This window comes from Ranitomeya variabilis, chromosome 5 (assembly GCF_051348905.1).
Source record: "Ranitomeya variabilis isolate aRanVar5 chromosome 5, aRanVar5.hap1, whole genome shotgun sequence".
In the NCBI taxonomy this organism is placed as follows: Eukaryota; Metazoa; Chordata; class Amphibia; order Anura; family Dendrobatidae; genus Ranitomeya; species Ranitomeya variabilis.
In genome coordinates this window covers 243,409,122-243,428,010 of record NC_135236.1, presented here as the reverse complement: position 1 = coordinate 243,428,010, position 18,889 = coordinate 243,409,122, and the positions used below count along the sequence as shown (strand labels likewise).

Sequence of the window (18,889 nt, the reverse complement as noted above, 5' to 3'; positions counted from 1 at the left end):
TTTAATATTATTCACAGTAGAGATCAGATGTTGGAGGTTTTTATTTTTTTGATTATGTAAAATGATTTAGAAAAAATCTAACATATTCCACAGAGAATAATTATTGTAAATGCAGATATTTCTCCTGATGCAGTATAAAGTATATAAATAGATGATCAACATGCATTGTAATCTTACAGGATGTAGGCAGAGCACATGGGTAATGAGAAATGAATTAGAAATCATAAAAATACAGCACATCTATTAGAAAAAATTACATAATATTATTTCTTAATCTGTAAATGTTTAACAATGTTTACTTATTTACAAATGTCACAGTTACATATTTTTTAATATTATTTTATAAAAAAACAACAACATTTGTGCATATTATTTGATATTCAGCTTACAGGTAACAGGAAATTTTTTATAAAAAAGAAAACACATTTGTGCATATTATTTGATATTCAACTTAAAGGTAAAAGGAAATTTTACAGGTATGTAAAGTGAGTAATTTTCAAGATCTACTATAGTTCTATAATTAAAAGCACCAGGCTCAGACTGAATCCATCGGTGGGCTCCTGTACGCGAGTTGGTCACTTACCCTATTATATCAGCAGTAGTTGGCATAATACACTTGATTCACTATGTACAGACAGATGCAACATCTCATCATTAATTTAACAAACTACCCAGTTTATTATTTTATACATTTATGAATAAGTATAATATAATATTTGCATTTAGGAGCACAATGGGTCCTCAGGGTCAATGTTACAGGTGGGATCTTGGTACCACAGGCCAACACAGTTCAGGATGGTGAACATTATTAGAACATAAAAGTAGCCAATATCCTTCTGGTCAAGTATGTGGGATAGTATGTCTTTGGAACTTGCTGGGCCCCAAAGGAAACTCTATAATAAGGTCCTCACTCGTCTCGTGTTATTTATAATACTATTGGTTTCTTACAGGGAAGAGTGACAGTTGAACCCCCTCATGTCATAAACTGTGTATATAAACATTGATACATTGCATTGTAATAATTAGCAACAACACTATCCATAATAAATTTATATTATTTATATTACAGTGTATATTCATTTTGTATTAGATGTTGACCAATTTATTCATGGAATTTTATGGAAGAACAAACAGTTCCGGCTTGGGCGAATTTATCCTATCCGGTTTCTCTCACAAATCACATATCCAAACATTATTATATGTTGTTTTTTTATTAATTTATCTTGTAACCATTTTTGCAAATGTGTGCATTATTTTTCTTGTTTATACAAACCCTCATCTTCAAACACCTATGTATAATTTTATAAGCAACCTGGCTTTCCTTGATATTTGCTATTCTTCAGATATTACCCCCAAAACACTGGTAGACCTCTTTTCTCATCAGAAAACAATATCATATTTTGGATGCATGACTCAACTCTTTTTTTTTACCGGTTTTGGAAGCACAGAATGTTTTCTTTTCGCTGTTATGGCTTACGATCGTTTTATGGCAATTTGTAATCCGTTGAACTATAACTTGATTATGCATCAGAAGACCTGCGTGATACTAGTGTCTGGAGCTTATAGCGCTGGATTCCTTCATTCTGTAATAGAGACTTGTTGTACCCTTCGTCTTTCTTTTTGTGCCTCTCGCATCCTCCATCATTTCACTTGTGATTTTCCTCCATTACTAAAAATCTCTTGCACAGACACTACAATTAATGAAATTGTTTTGTTTACATTTTCTTCTTGTGTAACGATGTCTTCTATCTTGATCATTGTTGTCTCATACATTTCCATCTTAGTGGCAATTTTAAAGATACGTAACACCGATGGAAGGAAAAAAGCTTTTTCAACCTGTGCCTCACATATCACAGCGGTGACCTTATTTTATGGCACAGTGCTATCTGTATACTTAAGGCCCAAGTCTAAATCCTCTCTAGAGACCGGTAGTGTGGCAACAGTGTTTTACACTATGGTGATCCCCATGTTAAATCCAATTATTTATAGCATGAGAAACAAAGACATTAAAACCTCTCTGCAAAAATTATTCAATAAATGGATAAATTAAATTCATACATTGCAAAACAAAGGAGATCAGAAATTTGATTACTCTCTTAATAGTATTGTAAGTCAACTTGTTATTTTAAGATGAATTTGCCACATTATTGTACACTACAAAAAATTTTTTGAAAACATGACGAGTGGGGTACCGTGAGGACCAGAGTTTGGGAAACCCTGATCTAGCCTGATTAACAAACTCTTCTGTGTCTCTGCTTTCTGATGCTACTTTCTGATATCTCACCCTGCTAAGTACAAGCTGTAATTGTTACACAGGCCATATTGGTGGAGACTGAATATTCTTGGTCCCATGAGCTCTTTCACTCTTTGGCTAACTTCGCATGAATGTAGAAAGAAATAATCTATAAAACTAAGACTTTTTCTCACTTGTAATCCTTACGCAGGCCATGTACTGTCCATATGTAATCTGTTTTTATACAGCAGATGCTATTATATTATGAATGGTGGATTGCACAATGGCAAATTAATAATCAGCAATACATAAATTTAAAAGATTTAGACTTGAATGTGCGACTCTTATCCGACACATGGAAGAAGTTAATGCATGCTGCAATTTTTTTTTGATGTGCCAATTTGGTATGTGAAAAAAGAAGCACACATAATGCGATCATGTGAACTTTATCAATGGCTGAAGTTATAACATTTTAATGGACTGACTAAGTGCAATGGACTGATCAGATCTGAAGTTATAATGAAATGAAAAAAATCCAGCTTCACATTACACTGAGCAAAAAAGAAGCACCATGGGGTGTGGCGCCACTGCACTTAAACTGAATTATCTAGACATATTATTTCAGTAGGTCCAGGGACATGAGTTAAGGTACCTTCACACTGAACAACTTAGCAATGATAACGATAGCGATCCGTGACGTTGCAGCGTCCTGGATAGCGATATCGTTGTGTTTGACACGCAGCAGCGATCAGGATCCTGCTGTGACATCGTTGGTCGGAGCTAGAAGGCCAGCACCTTATTTCGTCGCTGGATCACCCACTGACATCGCTGAGTCGGCGTGTGTGACGCTGATTCAGTGATGTCTTCACTGGTAAAAAGGGTAAACATCGGGTTACTAAGCGCAGGGCCGCGCTTTTTAACCCCTTCATGACCTTGCCGTTTTTTGCAATTCTGACCAGTGTCCCTTTATGAGGTAATAACTCAGGAACGCTTCAACGGATCCTAGCGATTCTGAGATTGTTTTTTTGTGACATATTGGGCTTCATGTTAGTCATAAATTTAGGTCGATAATTTCTGAGTTTATTTGTGAAAAAAAACGGAAATTTGGCAAAAATTTTGAAAATTTCACAATTTTCACATTTTGAATTTTTATTCTGTTAAACCAGAGAGTTATGTGACACAAAATAGTTAATAAATAACATTTCCCACATGTCTACTTTACATCAGCACAATTTTGGAAACAAATTTTTTTTTTGCTAGGAAGTTATAAGGGTTAAAATTTGACCAGTGATTTCTCATTTTTACAACAAAATTTACAAAACCATTTTTTTTAGGGACCACCTCACATTTGAAGTCAGTTTGAGGGTTCTATATGGCTGAAAATACCCAAAAGTGACACCATTCTAAAAACTGCACCCCTCAAGGTGCTCAAAACCACATTCAAGAAGTTTATTAACCCTTCAGGTGTTTCACAGCAGCAGAAGCAACATGGAAGTAAAAAATGAACATTTAACTTTTTAGTCACAAAAATGACCTTTTAGCAACAATTTTTTATTTTCCCAAGGGTAAAAGGAGAAACTGGACCACGAACATTGTTGTCCAATTTGTCCTGAGTACGCTGATACCTCATATGTGGGGGTAAACCACTGTTTGGGCGCACGGCAGGGCTCGGAAGGGAAGGAGCGCCATTTGACTTTTTGAATGAAAAATTGGCTCCAATCTTTAGCGGACACCATGTCGCGTTTGGAGAGCCCCCGTGTGCCTAAACATTGGAGCTCCCCCACATGTGACCACATTTTGGAAACTAGACCCCCCAAGGAACTTATCTAGAAGCATAGTGAGCACTTTAAACCCCCAGGTGCTTCACAAATTGATCCGTAAAAATGAAAAAGTACTTTTTTTTCACAAAAAAATTATTTTAGCCTCAATTTTTTCATTTTCACATGGGTAACAGGATAAAATGGATGCTAAATTTTGTTGGGCAATTTCTTCTGAGTACACCAATACCTCACATGTGGGGGTAAACCACTGTTTGGGCACATGGTAAGGCTCGGAAGGGAAGGAGCGCCATTTGACTTTTTGAATGAAAAATTATCTCCATCGTTAGCGGACACCATGTCGCGTTTGGAAAGCCCCTGTGTGCCTAAACATTGGAGCTCCTCCACAAGTGACCCCATTTTGGAAACTAGACCCCCCAAGGAACTCATCTAGAGGCATAATGAGCACTTTAAACCCCCAGGTGCTTCACAAATTGATCCGCAAAAATGAAAAAGTACTTTTTTTTCACACAAAATTTCTTTTAGCCTCAATTCTTTCATTTTCACATGGGCAACAGGATAAAATGGATCCTAAAATTTGTTGGGCAATTTCTCCTGAGTATGCCGATACCTCATATGTGGGGGTAAACCACTGTTTGGGTGCACGGCAAGGCTCGGAAGGGGAGGCGTGCCATTTGACTTTTTGAATGGAAAATTAGCTCCAATCGTTAGCGGACACCATGTCGCGTTTGGAGAGCCCCTGTGTGCCTAAACATTGGAGCTCCCCTACAAGTGACCCCATTTTGGAAACTAGACCCCCCAAGGAACTTATCTAGATGCATAGTGAGCACTTATAACCCCCAGGTGCTTCACAGAAGTTTATAACGCAGAGCCGTGAAAATAAAAAAATAATTTTTCTTTCCTCAAAAATGATTTTTAGCCCAGAATTTTTTATTTTCCCAAGGGTAATAGGAGAAATTGGACCCCAAATGTTGTTGTCCAGTTTGTCCTGAGTACGATGATACCCCATATGTGGGGGTAAACCACTGTTTGGGCGCACGGCAGGGCTCGGAAGGGAAGGCACGCCATTTGGCTTTTTGAATGGAAAATTAGCTCCAATCATTAGCGGACACCATGTCGCGTTTGGAGAGCCCCTGTGTGCCTAAACATTGGAGCTCCCACACAAGTGACCCCATTTTGGAAACTAGACCTCCCAAGGAACTAATCTAGATGTGTGGTGAGCACTTTGAACCCCCAAGTGCTTCACAGAAGTTTATAACGCAGAGCCATGAAAATAAAAAATAATTTTTCTTTTCTCAAAAATGATATTTTAGCCCACAATTTTTTATTTTACCAAGGGTAATAGGAGAAATTGGACCCCAAACGTTGTTGTCCAGTTTCTCCTGAGTACGATGATACCCCATATGTGGGGGTAAACCACTGTTTTGGCACACGACGGGGTTCGGAAGGGAAGTAGTGACGTTTTGAAATGCAGACTTTGATGGAATGCTCTGCGGGCGTCAGGTTGCATTTGCAGAGCCCCTGATGTGCCTAAACAGTAGGAACTCCCCACAATTGACTCCATTTTGGAAACTAGACCCCCAAGGGAACTTATCTAGATGTGTAGTGAGCACTTTGAACCCCCAAGTGCTTCACAGAAGTTTATAACGCAGAGCCGAGAAAATAAAAAATAATTGTTCTTTCCTCAAAAATTATGTTTTAGCAAGTAATTTTTTATTTTTGCAAGGGTAACAGGAGAAATTGGACCCCAACAGTTGTTGCCCAGTTTGTCCTGAGTACGCTGGTACCCCAAATGTGGGGGTAAACCACTGTTTGGGCGCACGTCGGGGCTTGGAAGGGCGGGAGCACCATTTGACTTTTTGAACGCAAGATTGGCTGGAATCAATGGTGGCGCCATGTTGCGTTTGGAGACCCCTGATGTGCCTAAACAGTGGAAACCCCTCAATTCTAACTTCAACACTAACCCCAACACACCCCTAATCCTAATCCCAACTGTAGCCATAACCCTAATCACAACCCTAACCCCAACACACCCCTAACCACAACCCTAACCGCAACACAACCGTAACCCTAATTCCAACCCTAATCCTAACCCTAATCCCAACCATAACCCTAATCCCAACGCTAACCACAACTGTAACCCCAACACACCCCTAACCCTATCCGTAACCCTAACCACAAGCCTAATCTTAACCCTATTTCAAACCCTAGCCCTAATTCCAACCCTAACTCTAATTCCAACCCTAACCCTAAGGCTATGTGCCCACGTTGCGGATTCGTGTGAGATTTTTCCGCACGATTTTTGAAAAATCTGCAGGTAAAAGGCACTGCGTTTTGCCTGCGGATTTACAGCAGATTTCCAGTGTTTTTTTGTGCGGATTTCACCTGCGGATTCCTATTGAGGAACAGATGTAAAACGCTGCGGAATCCGCACAAAGAATTGACATGCTGCGGAAAATACAATGCAGCGTTTCTGCATGGAATTTTTCGCACCATGGGCACAGCGGATTTGGTTTTCCTTAGGTGTACATGGTACTGTAAACCTGATGGAAAACTGCTTCGAATTCGCAGCGGCCAATCCGCTGCGGATCCGCGGCCAATCCGCTGCGGATCCGCTGCGGATCCGCTGAGGATCCGCGGCCGATCCGCTGCGGATCCGCGGCCGATCCGCTGCGGATCCGCGGCCGATCCTGTCATGATCTCTGCAGGCAGAGATCATAGCAAGCCTATAGAAGGACAAGCTCTCGGAAGATGGAACTATACTGACCATGAACTAAGCCTGCCGCGCAACTAGAAATAGCCAGGTAGCATTTCCTATTTATCGCTAGATGCCCAGCTCTGGCCTAAGACCTAAATAGCTAGCAGAGGGAAATATAAGACCTGGCTCACCTCTAGAGAAATATTCCAAAGAAGACAGTAGCCCCCCACATATAATGACGGTGAGTTCAGATGAAACAACAAACGCAGCAGGAAAATAGTCTTAGCAAATTTGAGGTCCGCTTACTAGATAGCAGAAGACAGATAGTATACTTTCATGGTCAGCAGAAAAACACTAACAAAACACCATCCAGAGATTACCTTAAACTCTGGCATTAACTCATAACGCCAGAGTAGCAATCCCTGATCAACGAGAGCTTTCCAGACACAGTAACAAAACTTCAGCTGTGAACTGGAACAAATAGGCAAAAACAAAACATGGACAAAAGTCCAACTTATCTAGTGGTTGTCTAGAAGCAGGAACAAGCACTGAGAGGCATCAGATAACATTGTTGACCGGCAAGAAACCACCAGAGAAATGAGCTTAAATAGCGACACCCACTACTGATGGAATCAGGTGAAACAGGAAAGAGGATGACAAGTCCAATTCCACAAGCGGCCACCGGGGGAGCCCAGAATCCAAATTCACAACAGTACCCCCCCCTCAAGGAGGGGGCACCGAACCCTCACCAGATCCACCAGGGCGACCAGGATGAGCCCTATGGAAGGCACGAACAAGATCAGAAGCATGAACATCAGATGCATTGACCCAAGAATTATCCTCCTGGCCGTAACCCTTCCAGTTGACCAGATACTGGAGTTTCCGTCTGGAAACACGAGAGTCCAAAATTTTCTCCACAACGTACTCCAACTCACCCTCAACCAACACCGGAGCAGGAGGCTCAACTGAAGGTACAACAGGTACCTCATACCTGCGCAATAACGACCGATGAAAAACGTTATGAATGGAAAAGGACGCAGGGAGGTCCAAACGGAAAGAAACAGGATTAAGAATCTCCAATATTCTATAAGGGCCGATGAACCGAGGTTTAAACTTAGGAGAAGAGACCCTCATAGGGACAAAACGAGAAGACAACCACACTAAATCTCCAACACAAAGCCGAGAACCAACGCGACGATGACGGTTGGCAAAACGCTGAGTCTTCTCCTGGGACAACTTCAAATTGTCCATAACCTGCCCCCAGATGTGATGCAATCTCTCCACCACCGCATCCACTCCAGGACAATCCGAGGATTCCACCTGACCGGAGGAAAATCGAGGGTGAAACCCCGAATTACAGAAAAACGGGGACACCAAGGTGGAAGAACTGGCCCGATTATTGAGGGCGAACTCTGCCAATGGCAAAAAAGCAACCCAATCATCCTGGTCAGCAGAGACAAAACACCTCAGATATGTCTCAAGGGTCTGATTAGTCCGCTCGGTCTGGCCATTAGTCTGAGGGTGAAAAGCAGATGAAAAAGACAAATCTATGCCCATCCTAGCACAGAATGCCCGCCAAAATCTAGACACAAATTGGGTACCTCTGTCAGAAACAATATTCTCAGGAATACCGTGCAATCGGACAACATTCTGAAAAAACAGAGGAACCAACTCAGAAGAAGAAGGCAACTTGGGCAGAGGAACCAAATGGACCATTTTAGAGAAACGGTCACAGACCACCCAGATGACAGACATCTTCTGGGAAACAGGCAGATCTGAAATAAAATCCATCGAGATGTGTGTCCAAGGCCTCTTAGGAATAGGCAAGGGCAACAGCAGTCCGCTAGCCCGAGAACTACAAGACTTGGCCCGAGCACAAACGTCACATGACTGCACAAAGACTCGCACATCTCGTGACAGAGAAGGCCACCAGAAGGATCTTGCCACCAAATCCCTGGTACCAAAAATTCCGGGATGACCTGCCAATGCAGAAGAATGTACCTCAGAGATGACTCTGCTGGTCCAATCATCCGGAACAAACAGTCTATCAGGCGGACAACGATCCGGTCTATCCGCCTGAAACTCTTGCAAGAACCGCCGCAGATCAGGAGAAACGGCCGACAAAATTACTCCCTCCCTAAGGATACCTGTGGGTTCAGAATTACCAGGAGAGTCCGGGTCAAAACTCCTAGAAAGGGCATCTGCCTTAACATTCTTAGAACCCGGTAGGTATGACACCACAAAATTAAAGCGAGAAAAAAATAAAGACCAGCGCGCCTGTCTAGGATTCAGGCGTCTGGCAGTCTCAAGATAAATCAAATTTTTGTGGTCAGTCAATACCACCACCTGATGCCTAGCCCCCTCGAGCCAATGGCGCCACTCCTCAAACGCCCACTTCATGGCCAAAAGCTCCCGATTCCCAACATCATAATTCCGCTCTGCGGGCGAAAATTTGCGAGAAAAGAAGGCACAAGGCCTAATGACGGAGCAGTCGGAACCTTTCTGCGACAACACTGCCCCAGCTCCGATCTCCGAAGCGTCAACCTCAACCTGAAAAGGCAGATTCACATCAGGCTGACGCAACACAGGGGCAGAGGCAAAACGGCGCTTAAGCTCCTGAAAGGCCTCTACAGCATGAGGGGACCAATTAGCAACATCAGCGCCTTGTCTGGTCAAATCAGTCAGTGGTTTAACGACATCCGAAAAACCAGCAATAAATCGGCGGTAAAAGTTGGCAAAGCCCAAAAATCTCTGAAGACCCTTAAGAGAGGAGGGCTGAGTCCAGTCACAAATAGCTTGCACCTTGACGGGATCCATCTCAATGGAAGAGGGAGAAAAAATATACCCCAAAAAGGAAATTTTCTGGACCCCAAAAACGCACTTAGACCCCTTCACACATAAAGAATTAGACCGCAGAACCTGAAAAACTCTCCTGACCTGCTGGACATGAGAGTCCCAGTCATCAGAAAAAATCAGAATATCATCCAGATATATTATCATAAATTTATCCAGAAAATCGCGGAAAATATCATGCATAAAAGACTGGAAAACTGAAGGGGCATTAGAAAGACCAAAAGGCATGACCAAATACTCAAAGTGGCCCTCGGGCGTATTAAATGCGGTCTTCCACTCATCCCCCTGCCTGATCCGCACCAAATTATACGCCCCACGAAGATCAATTTTAGAGAACCACTTAGCACCCTCTATACGAGCAAACAAATCAGTAAGCAATGGCAATGGGTATTGATACTTAACAGTGATCTTATTCAGAAGCCGATAATCAATACATGGTCTCAAAGAGCCGTCTTTTTTTGAGACAAAGAAAAACCCAGCTCCCAAGGGAGAAGAAGATGGACGAATATGTCCCTTTTCCAAAGACTCCTTTATATATTCCCGCATAGCAGCATGTTCCGGCACAGACAAATTAAACAAACGACCCTTTGGATATTTACAACCCGGTATCAAATCTATGGCACAATCGCACTCACGGTGCGGAGGTAACGACCCAAGCTTGGGTTCGTCAAAGACGTCTTGATAATCAGAGAGGAACTCAGGGACTTCAGAGGGAATGGACGACGAAATAGAAACCAAAGGTACGTCCCCATGAATACCCTTACATCCCCAGCTCAACACAGACATTGCTCTCCAGTCCAAGACTGGGTTGTGAGACTGCAACCATGGCAATCCCAGTACCAAATCGTCATGTAAATTATACAGCACCAGGAAACGAATAATCTCCTGGTGATCCGGATTGATACGCATGGTTACTTGTGTCCAGTATTGTGGTTTATTATTAGCCAATGGGGTGGAGTCAATCCCCTTCAGAGGAATAAGAGTCTCCAAAGGCTCTAAATCAAAACCACAACGATTGGCAAAGGACCAATCCATAAGACTCAGAGCGGCGCCAGAGTCAACATAGGCGTCCGTGGCAATGGATGACAAAGAGCAAATCAGGGTTACAGACAAAATAAACTTAGACTGAATGGTGCCAATGGAAACAGATTTATCAAGCTTCTTTGTACGCCTAGAGCATGCCGATATAACATGAGTAGAATCCCCACAATAGAAACACAATCCATTCTTCCGTCTAAAATTCTGTCGCTCGCTCCTGGACAGAATTCTATCACACTGCATACTTTCTGGCGTCTTTTCCATAGACACCGCCAGATGGTGCACCGGTTTGCGCTCCCGCAGACGCCTATCAATCTGAATAGCCATTGTCATGGACTCATTCAGACCTGCAGGCAAAGGGAACCCCACCATAACATCCTTAACGGCATCAGAGAGACCTTCTCTGAAAGTTGCCGCCAAGGCGCACTCATTCCACTGAGTAAGCACAGACCATTTACGGAATTTTTGGCAGAAAACTTCAGCTTCGTCTTGCCCCTGAGATAGTGCCATCAAAGTTTTTTCTGCCTGAAGTTCCAAATGAGGTTCCTCATAAAGCAAGCCCAAGGCCAGAAAAAACGCATCCACATCGCGTAACGCAGGATCCCCTGCTGGCAATGAGAAGGCCCAATCTTGAGGGTCACCCCTGAGCAAGGAAATCACAATCCTAACCTGCTGAGCAGGGTCTCCAGCTGAACGAGACTTCAGGGACAAATAAAGCTTACAATTATTTCGGAAATTCTGGAAGCTAGCTCTATTCCCTGTGAAGAACTCCGGCAAAGGAATTCTCGGCTCAGATACCGGAGCATGTACCACAAAATCTTGTAAATTTTGTACTTTCGTGATGAGATTATTCAAACCCGCAGTTACACTCTGGAGATCCATTATTGTCAGGTGCACACAGAGCATACAGAGATTAGGAGGAGAGAGAGAGAAAAGACTGCAGCAAGGCAGACTGGAGGAAAAAAAAAAAAAAAAAAAAATTCCAGCAGACTTCTTATAACTCTCCTTTCTCAACCTGGGTCTTTAACACTTTATTGGCCGGTCAAACTGTCATGATCTCTGCAGGCAGAGATCATAGCAAGCCTATAGAAGGACAAGCTCTCGGAAGATGGAACTATACTGACCATGAACTAAGCCTGCCGCGCAACTAGAAATAGCCAGGTAGCATTTCCTATTTATCGCTAGATGCCCAGCTCTGGCCTAAGACCTAAATAGCTAGCAGAGGGAAATATAAGACCTGGCTCACCTCTAGAGAAATATTCCAAAGAAGACAGTAGCCCCCCACATATAATGACGGTGAGTTCAGATGAAACAACAAACGCAGCAGGAAAATAGTCTTAGCAAATTTGAGGTCCGCTTACTAGATAGCAGAAGACAGATAGTATACTTTCATGGTCAGCAGAAAAACACTAACAAAACACCATCCAGAGATTACCTTAAACTCTGGCATTAACTCATAACGCCAGAGTAGCAATCCCTGATCAACGAGAGCTTTCCAGACACAGTAACAAAACTTCAGCTGTGAACTGGAACAAATAGGCAAAAACAAAACATGGACAAAAGTCCAACTTATCTAGTGGTTGTCTAGAAGCAGGAACAAGCACTGAGAGGCATCAGATAACATTGTTGACCGGCAAGAAACCACCAGAGAAATGAGCTTAAATAGCGACACCCACTACTGATGGAATCAGGTGAAACAGGAAAGAGGATGACAAGTCCAATTCCACAAGCGGCCACCGGGGGAGCCCAGAATCCAAATTCACAACACGATCCGCTGCGGATCCGCGGCCGATCCGCTGCGGATCCGCTGCGGATCCGCTGCCGATCCGCTGCCGATCCGCTGCGGATCCGCTGCCGATCCGCTGCCGATCCGCTGCCGATCCGCTGCGGATCCGCTGCCGATCCGCTGCGGATCCGCGGCCGATCCGCTGCGGATCCGCGGCCGATCCGCTGCGGATCCGCGGCCGATCCGCTGCGGATCCGCGGCCGATCCGCTCTGTGCGCACATGCCATAACCCTACCCCTAACCCTAACCCTACCCGTAACCCTAACCCTACCCCTAACCCTACCCCTAGTTCTAACCCTAACCCTAGTGGAAAAAAAAATATATATATTTTCTTTATTTTATTATTGTCCCTACCTATGGGGGTGATAAAGGGGGGGGGTTATTTATTATTTTTTTATTTTGAGCGCTGTGGTAGAACCTACCACAGCGATCAAAATGTACTTGTAACGAATCTGCCAGCCTGCAGATTCGGCGGGCGCACTGAGCATGCGCCCGCCATCTTGGAAGATGGCGGCGCCCAGGGAGAAGACGGACCGACTTCGGGAGGATCGGTAAGTATGAGGGGGTGGTGGGGGGGTGGATCGGAGCACAGGGGGGGGGATCGGAGGACGGGGGGAGCGGACAGGAGCACGGGGGAGCGGACAGGAGCACGGGGGAGCGAACAGGGGGACGGAGGGGGGTACCGGACAGAACGGAGGACTGGGGAGGAGATCGGGGGCGGTGGGGGGGGGCCAGAACATGATTTCCAGCCATGGCAGATGCTATTGCAGCATCGGCCATGGCTGGATTGCAATATTTCACCATTTTCATAGGTGAAATATTGCAAATTGCTCTGATTGGCTGTTGCACTTTCAACAGCCAATCAGAGCGATCGTAGCCACGTGGGGGCAAAGCCACCCCCCCTAGGCTGAAGTACAACTCCCCCTCTCCCTGCAGATTGGGTAAAATAGGAATTAACCCTTTCACCCGATCTGCAGGGATGCGATCATTCCATGACGCCGCATAGGCGTCATGGGTCGGGAAGGGGTTAACCCAATATTTACCCTGGTTACCATTGTAAATGTAAAAAAAAAAAACACTACATACTTACATTCCGGTGTCTGTCGCGTCCCCCGGCGTCCGCTTCCCTGCACTGTGTCAGCGCCGGCCGGCCGTAAAGCAGAGCATAGCGGTGACGTCACTGCTCTGCTTTACGGCCAGCGTTTACACAGTGCAGGGAAGCGGATGCCGGGGAACGCGACAGACACCGGAATGTAAGTATGTAGTGTTTTTTTTTTTTTTAATTTACACTGGTAACCAGGGTAAACATCGGGTTACTAAGCGCGGCCCTGCGCTTAGTAACCCTATGTTTACCCTGGTTACCCGGGGACTTCGACATCGTTGGTCGCTGGAGAGCTGTCTGTGTGACAGCTCTCCAGCGACCACACAATGATGAAACAGCGACGCTGCAGCGATCGGCATCGTTGTCTAGATCGCTGCAGCGTCGCTTAATGTGACGGTACCTTTAAGGTACCGTCACATTTAGCGACGCTGCAGCGATCTAGACAATGATCCTGATCGCTGCAGCATCGCTGTGTGGTTGCTGGAGAGCTGTCACACAGACAGCTCTCCAGCGACCAACTATGCGAAGTCCCCTGGTAACCAGGGTAAACATCGGGTTACTAAGCGCAGGGCCGCGCTTAGTAACCCGATGTTTACCCTGTTTACCAGCGTAAACGTAAAAAAAACCAAACACTACATACTTACATTCCAGTGTCTGTCCCCCGGTGCTGTGCTTCTCTGCACTGTGTAAGCGCCAGCCGGAAAGCACAGCAGTGACGTCACCGCTGTGCTGTGCTTTCCGGCCGGCCGGCGCTTACACAGTGCAGAGAAGCACAGCGCCGGGGGACAGACACCGGAATGTAAGTATGTAGTATTTGTTTTTTTATACGTTTACGCTGGTAACCAGGGTAAACATCGGGTTACTAAGTGCGGCCCTGCGCTTAGTAACCCGATGTTTACCCTGGTTACCAGTGAAGACATCGCTGAATCGGCGTCACACACGCTGATTCAGCGATGTCTATGGGAGATCCAGCGACGAAATAAAGTTCTGGCCTTTCTGCTCCGACCAACGATGGCACAGCAGGATCCTGATCGCTGCTGCCTGTCAAACTCAACGATATCGCTAGCCAGGACGCTGCAACGTCACGGATCGCTAGCGATATCGTTCAGTGTGAAGGTACCTTGAGGCTGTGTGCACACGTAGCATATTTTTCGCGTTTTTTTCGCGTTTTTTTGCTATAAAAACGCTATAAAACCGTGAAAAAAACGCTTACATTAAGCATCCTATGTAATAGAATGCATTCCGCATTTTTTGTGCACATGCTGCATTTTTTTCCTGAGCGGAATCGCATTCCAGAAAAAAACTCAGCATGTTCATTAAAATTGCGGAATCGCGGCGATTCTGCACCCATAGGAGTGCATTGATCTGCTTACTTCCCGCACGGGGCTGTGGACACCATGCAGGAAGCAAGCAGATCATGTGCGGTTGGTACCCAGGGTGGAGGAGAGGAGACTCTCCTCCACGGACTGGGCACCATATAATTGGTAAAAAATAAAGAATTAAAATAAAAAATAGTCCTATACTCACCCTCTGATGGCCCCCGAAGTGTTCCCACCTCTCCGGTGCATGATCTCTCTTCCGTTCCTATAGATGATGTGGTTCAGGACCTGTGATGACGTCACTGTCTTGTGATTGGTCGCGTGACCGCTCATGTGACTCACGCGACCAATCACAAGACAGTGACGTCATCGCAGGCCCTTCACTGCACTCCAGCTATAGGAACGGACGCCGCTGAGGTCTGCAGGTGAGTATAACCATGTTTTTTTATTTTTTTTATTATTTTTAAACATTCGATCTTTTACTATAGATGCTGCATAGGCTGCATCTATAGTAAAAAGTTGGTCACACTTGTCAAACACTATGTTTGACAAGTGTGACCAACCTGTCAGTCAGTTTTCCAAGCGATGCTACAGATCGCTTGGAAAACTCTAGCATTCTGCAAGCTAATTACGCTTGCAAAACGCTAGTTTTCTGCGGGTATATGCATGCTAATTCTGCATGCGATATACCCGCGGCAGGAGGCGCAGAATTGCCGCGGAAATTTCCGCGGCAATTCTGCGACGTGTGAACTTAGCCTGAGAGTTCATGTGAGAATGACTGTTGACACTTATTGAATTAATGTTCAATGGCTGCCATTTGTTGACTTTGGCTGCTGATTACCTATTGTATCTGTCCTAGTATTGCAGTCCTAGTATTGTTCTACTGTCTTTGGGAAACAAAGGAACAAAGTAAATATGTTGGTGACTCATTTGTGCTCTGCAACATGAAGGACAATCTATGCATGTTGTTTGAACACTCTAGCATTGGGTGATGGTCTCCTTCCACCTACCCCCAAGCCTGTGTTGGAATGCCTAAAAGAGAAGTTATGACTTATAAAAAAGAGGATCTGCCTGTGTTCTGAGTTGAAATTTGACCGCACATAGCTGTTCCTTTGAAATTAATAGTAGGTACATGACTCCAAAAATAGAGAACCTGTAGGAAATTCTTGTATTACTTCTGTAATAATAATTCTGGAGATTTTTTTTATGATAACTCTGCATTATGATGTTCTTCTATTATGGCGCTTTCACATTGCTTTCAGGCAGGCATTCAAAAGCCCCATCACAGCTTACATCCGAAACCCCTGCACAATGGGATTCAGTGTTATGCGCTTATGTGGCCATAGACTATAATGTTGTCAGAAGAGAGAGAATTCACTATGTCATGCATAATTTTTGGGTGTGTATGCCTACTGGAAATGTCCATTCAGGCACAGCATACTACTACATTTGAGTTTTTGCCTCCAGTAGATGTACACTCCCGAAAATGATGTACGGCAAAGCACCCAAATCCCGTTTTTGCGGGGGAATCAGATGTAATTCCCAATGGGGCCACCGTACTGGTGTCTGAACGCAGTGTTAATTTTCCTGAATATTCATAAATAAACTGTCAATTACACATTACCATCCAACATACTCTTAACTGTTAAACCCAATTGTCAACATGTTTATAAATTTCTTAGACAAGAAAGAGAAGATCGTTACAATGCAGTGGCCAAAGAAAGGATAAAGTAGAACTGGTATTTCATGAATGAGAAATATTCACTGAAATAGCTATGTCCTGATAGTTAAACACAACTTTACCACATCTATGATCTTTAGAGAAAAATCCCCACCATCCATACTCTTCCCTCTGCCTCACACTTCCAGTGTCAGTGTGTTCTTCCTACGATGCTACTACCAGTCCTGCTAAGACTAGTAGTTCCACAAGCCATCAGTACCAACAATACTGTCACAAGTTTCACATAAAAAGCAACCGAACATGAAACATCACTGTTGTGAACTCCGTTTTCAGGCTCCCTCTTGTGGTCACAGATGGTATTGTGTGACTTTGGTTTTTTGGCTCCCCCTGGTGGTTTGGTTTATTATCCTGCGGGTCTGCTGGATCAGCTGCCTCGTTATTCACCAGGGAGGCTCCTATTTAGCTCTGCTTCACTTCCACTTGTTGCCGGCTGTCAATGTATTCAGTGCTATTCTGATTACTCCTGATTATCTCGTTTTCTGCCTCTTCAGGATAAGCTAAGTTCTGTTTGAATATTTTTTGCTCATCTGCCTGCAATATGATTTCTGTGTATGATGAGTCTAGTCCAGCTTGCTAACATGTGATTTATTTTTGCTGGTAAGCTCTGGGGTATGGAGTTGCTTCCCCCGCACCGTTAGTTGGTGCGGGGGCTCGAGCAATCTCTGTGTGGATATTTTGAATAGGGTTTTTTATTGACCGCACAGTTTCCTTCCTATTTTCTGCTATCTAGTATTAGCGGGCCTCATTTGCTAAATCTGATTTCATCTCTGCGTTTGTGCTTTCCCCTTAACTCACCGTTAATATTTGTGGGGGGGCTATTCTATATCTTTGGGGTCTTCCACTGAGGCAAGTGAGGACTTACTTTCCCTCCAGGAATAGTCAGTTTCTCAGGCCGTGACAAGACGTCTAGGATTTTTTAGGTAACGTTCCACGGCTGCCTATAGTTGTTTGCGGATAGGATCAGGTTGCGGTCAATCTAGTTACCACTTCCCCAGAGCTAGTAGTCTGTTCAGTTACTTAGCTAGTCCGACCTGCGATCCTTGCCACTAGGATCATAACACATCACTTCCTGAAAATTAGTTTGGTATAGTTTTCTTTTTTAAAATTATTCTCATAAAAAATAAATGAGTGTAAAGAAGCATATCATTCACATTTTGCTGATCAGTGTCTGCGCATTAGTTAAAGCTCAGATGTGAAGCCCCTACCTGATCCCAGCAGAATGGTGGGATATGCTGATGACGGAGAAGATCCACAAGCTTAGCATTAGCCCAAGAGGTGAGTGTCAATTGTTTTTAGCTCCACAGACCTATTGACAAGGGGATGTCCAATAATGTACAACTCTCCACCATATATGTACAGAGTATGTGTTCACCGCTTATGTCAAATGGCAAAGAAGCTGTGCCATACATTGTGGGTGTTGGCTGTGTTACCCACCAAGCACCAAGTAGTAACTGCTGTGATCAGAGTTAGTTCCTTTTTTGGAACTGGTTAACCTTTGAAAGAGTTTGTTTCATCTTGTGAAATGGGCAAAATTGCAAAGTGTTTGTAAAAACAAGCAAAAAAAAAAAAGCAAAAAACAAGAAAAACACTTGCTACCCACAGTAAAATTTGGTGGAGGTTCCATCATGCTTTGGGGCTGTGTGGCCAATGCCGGCACCGGGAATCTTGTTAAAGTTGAGGGACACATGGATTAATTTCAGTATCAGCAGATTCTTGACAATAATGTTCATGAATAAGTGACAAAGTTGAAGTTACACAGGGGATGGATCTTTCAGCAAGACAATGATCCAAAACACCGCTCCAAATCTACTCAGGCATTCATGCAGAGGAACAATTACACTGTTCTGGAATGGCCATCCCAGTCCCAGACCTGAATATCATTGAACATCTGTGGGATCATTTGAAGAGGGCTGTCCATGCTCGGCGACCATCAAACTTAACTGAACTGAAATTGTTTTGTAAAGAGGAATGGTCAAAAATACCTTCATCCAGGATCCAGGAACTCATTAAAAGCTGCAGGAAGCGACTAGAGGCTGTTATTTTTGCAAAAGGAGGATCTACTAAATATTAATGTCACTTTTCTGGTGAGGTGCCCATACTTATGCACCTGTCAAATTTTGTTTGAATGCAGATTGCACATTTTCTGTTAGTACAATAAACCGCATTTCAAGGCAGAAACATTACTGTGTCCAACAGTTATTAGATATACTGTATGAAACTGAAATAGCTGTTGCAAAAAAAACAATTTTTATAAAACATTAAGCTTAAGATTAAAAGGGGTGCCCAAACTTTTTCATATAACTGTACATAGTCTGAAACATAAATATATACAGACAGTGGG

At 43.9% G+C, this 18,889-nt stretch overlaps 1 protein-coding gene across 1 annotated transcript; it reads left to right on the top strand.

Annotated features, from left to right (window-relative positions):
• Window positions 1–1,108: 1,108 nt before the first annotated feature.
• LOC143774953 (olfactory receptor 5AR1-like) lies at window positions 1,109–2,050 on the top strand. The gene has a single exon (XM_077262765.1). It carries the CDS (start codon window positions 1,109–1,111, stop codon window positions 2,048–2,050), a length of 942 nt encoding a protein of 313 aa, XP_077118880.1.
• Window positions 2,051–18,889: the final 16,839 nt, after the last annotated feature.

Coding starts and splice junctions, on each gene's coding strand:
- LOC143774953 (XM_077262765.1), top strand. CDS start 1,109: ATGGAATTTTATGGAAGAACAAACAGTTCCGGCTTGGGCGAATTTATC.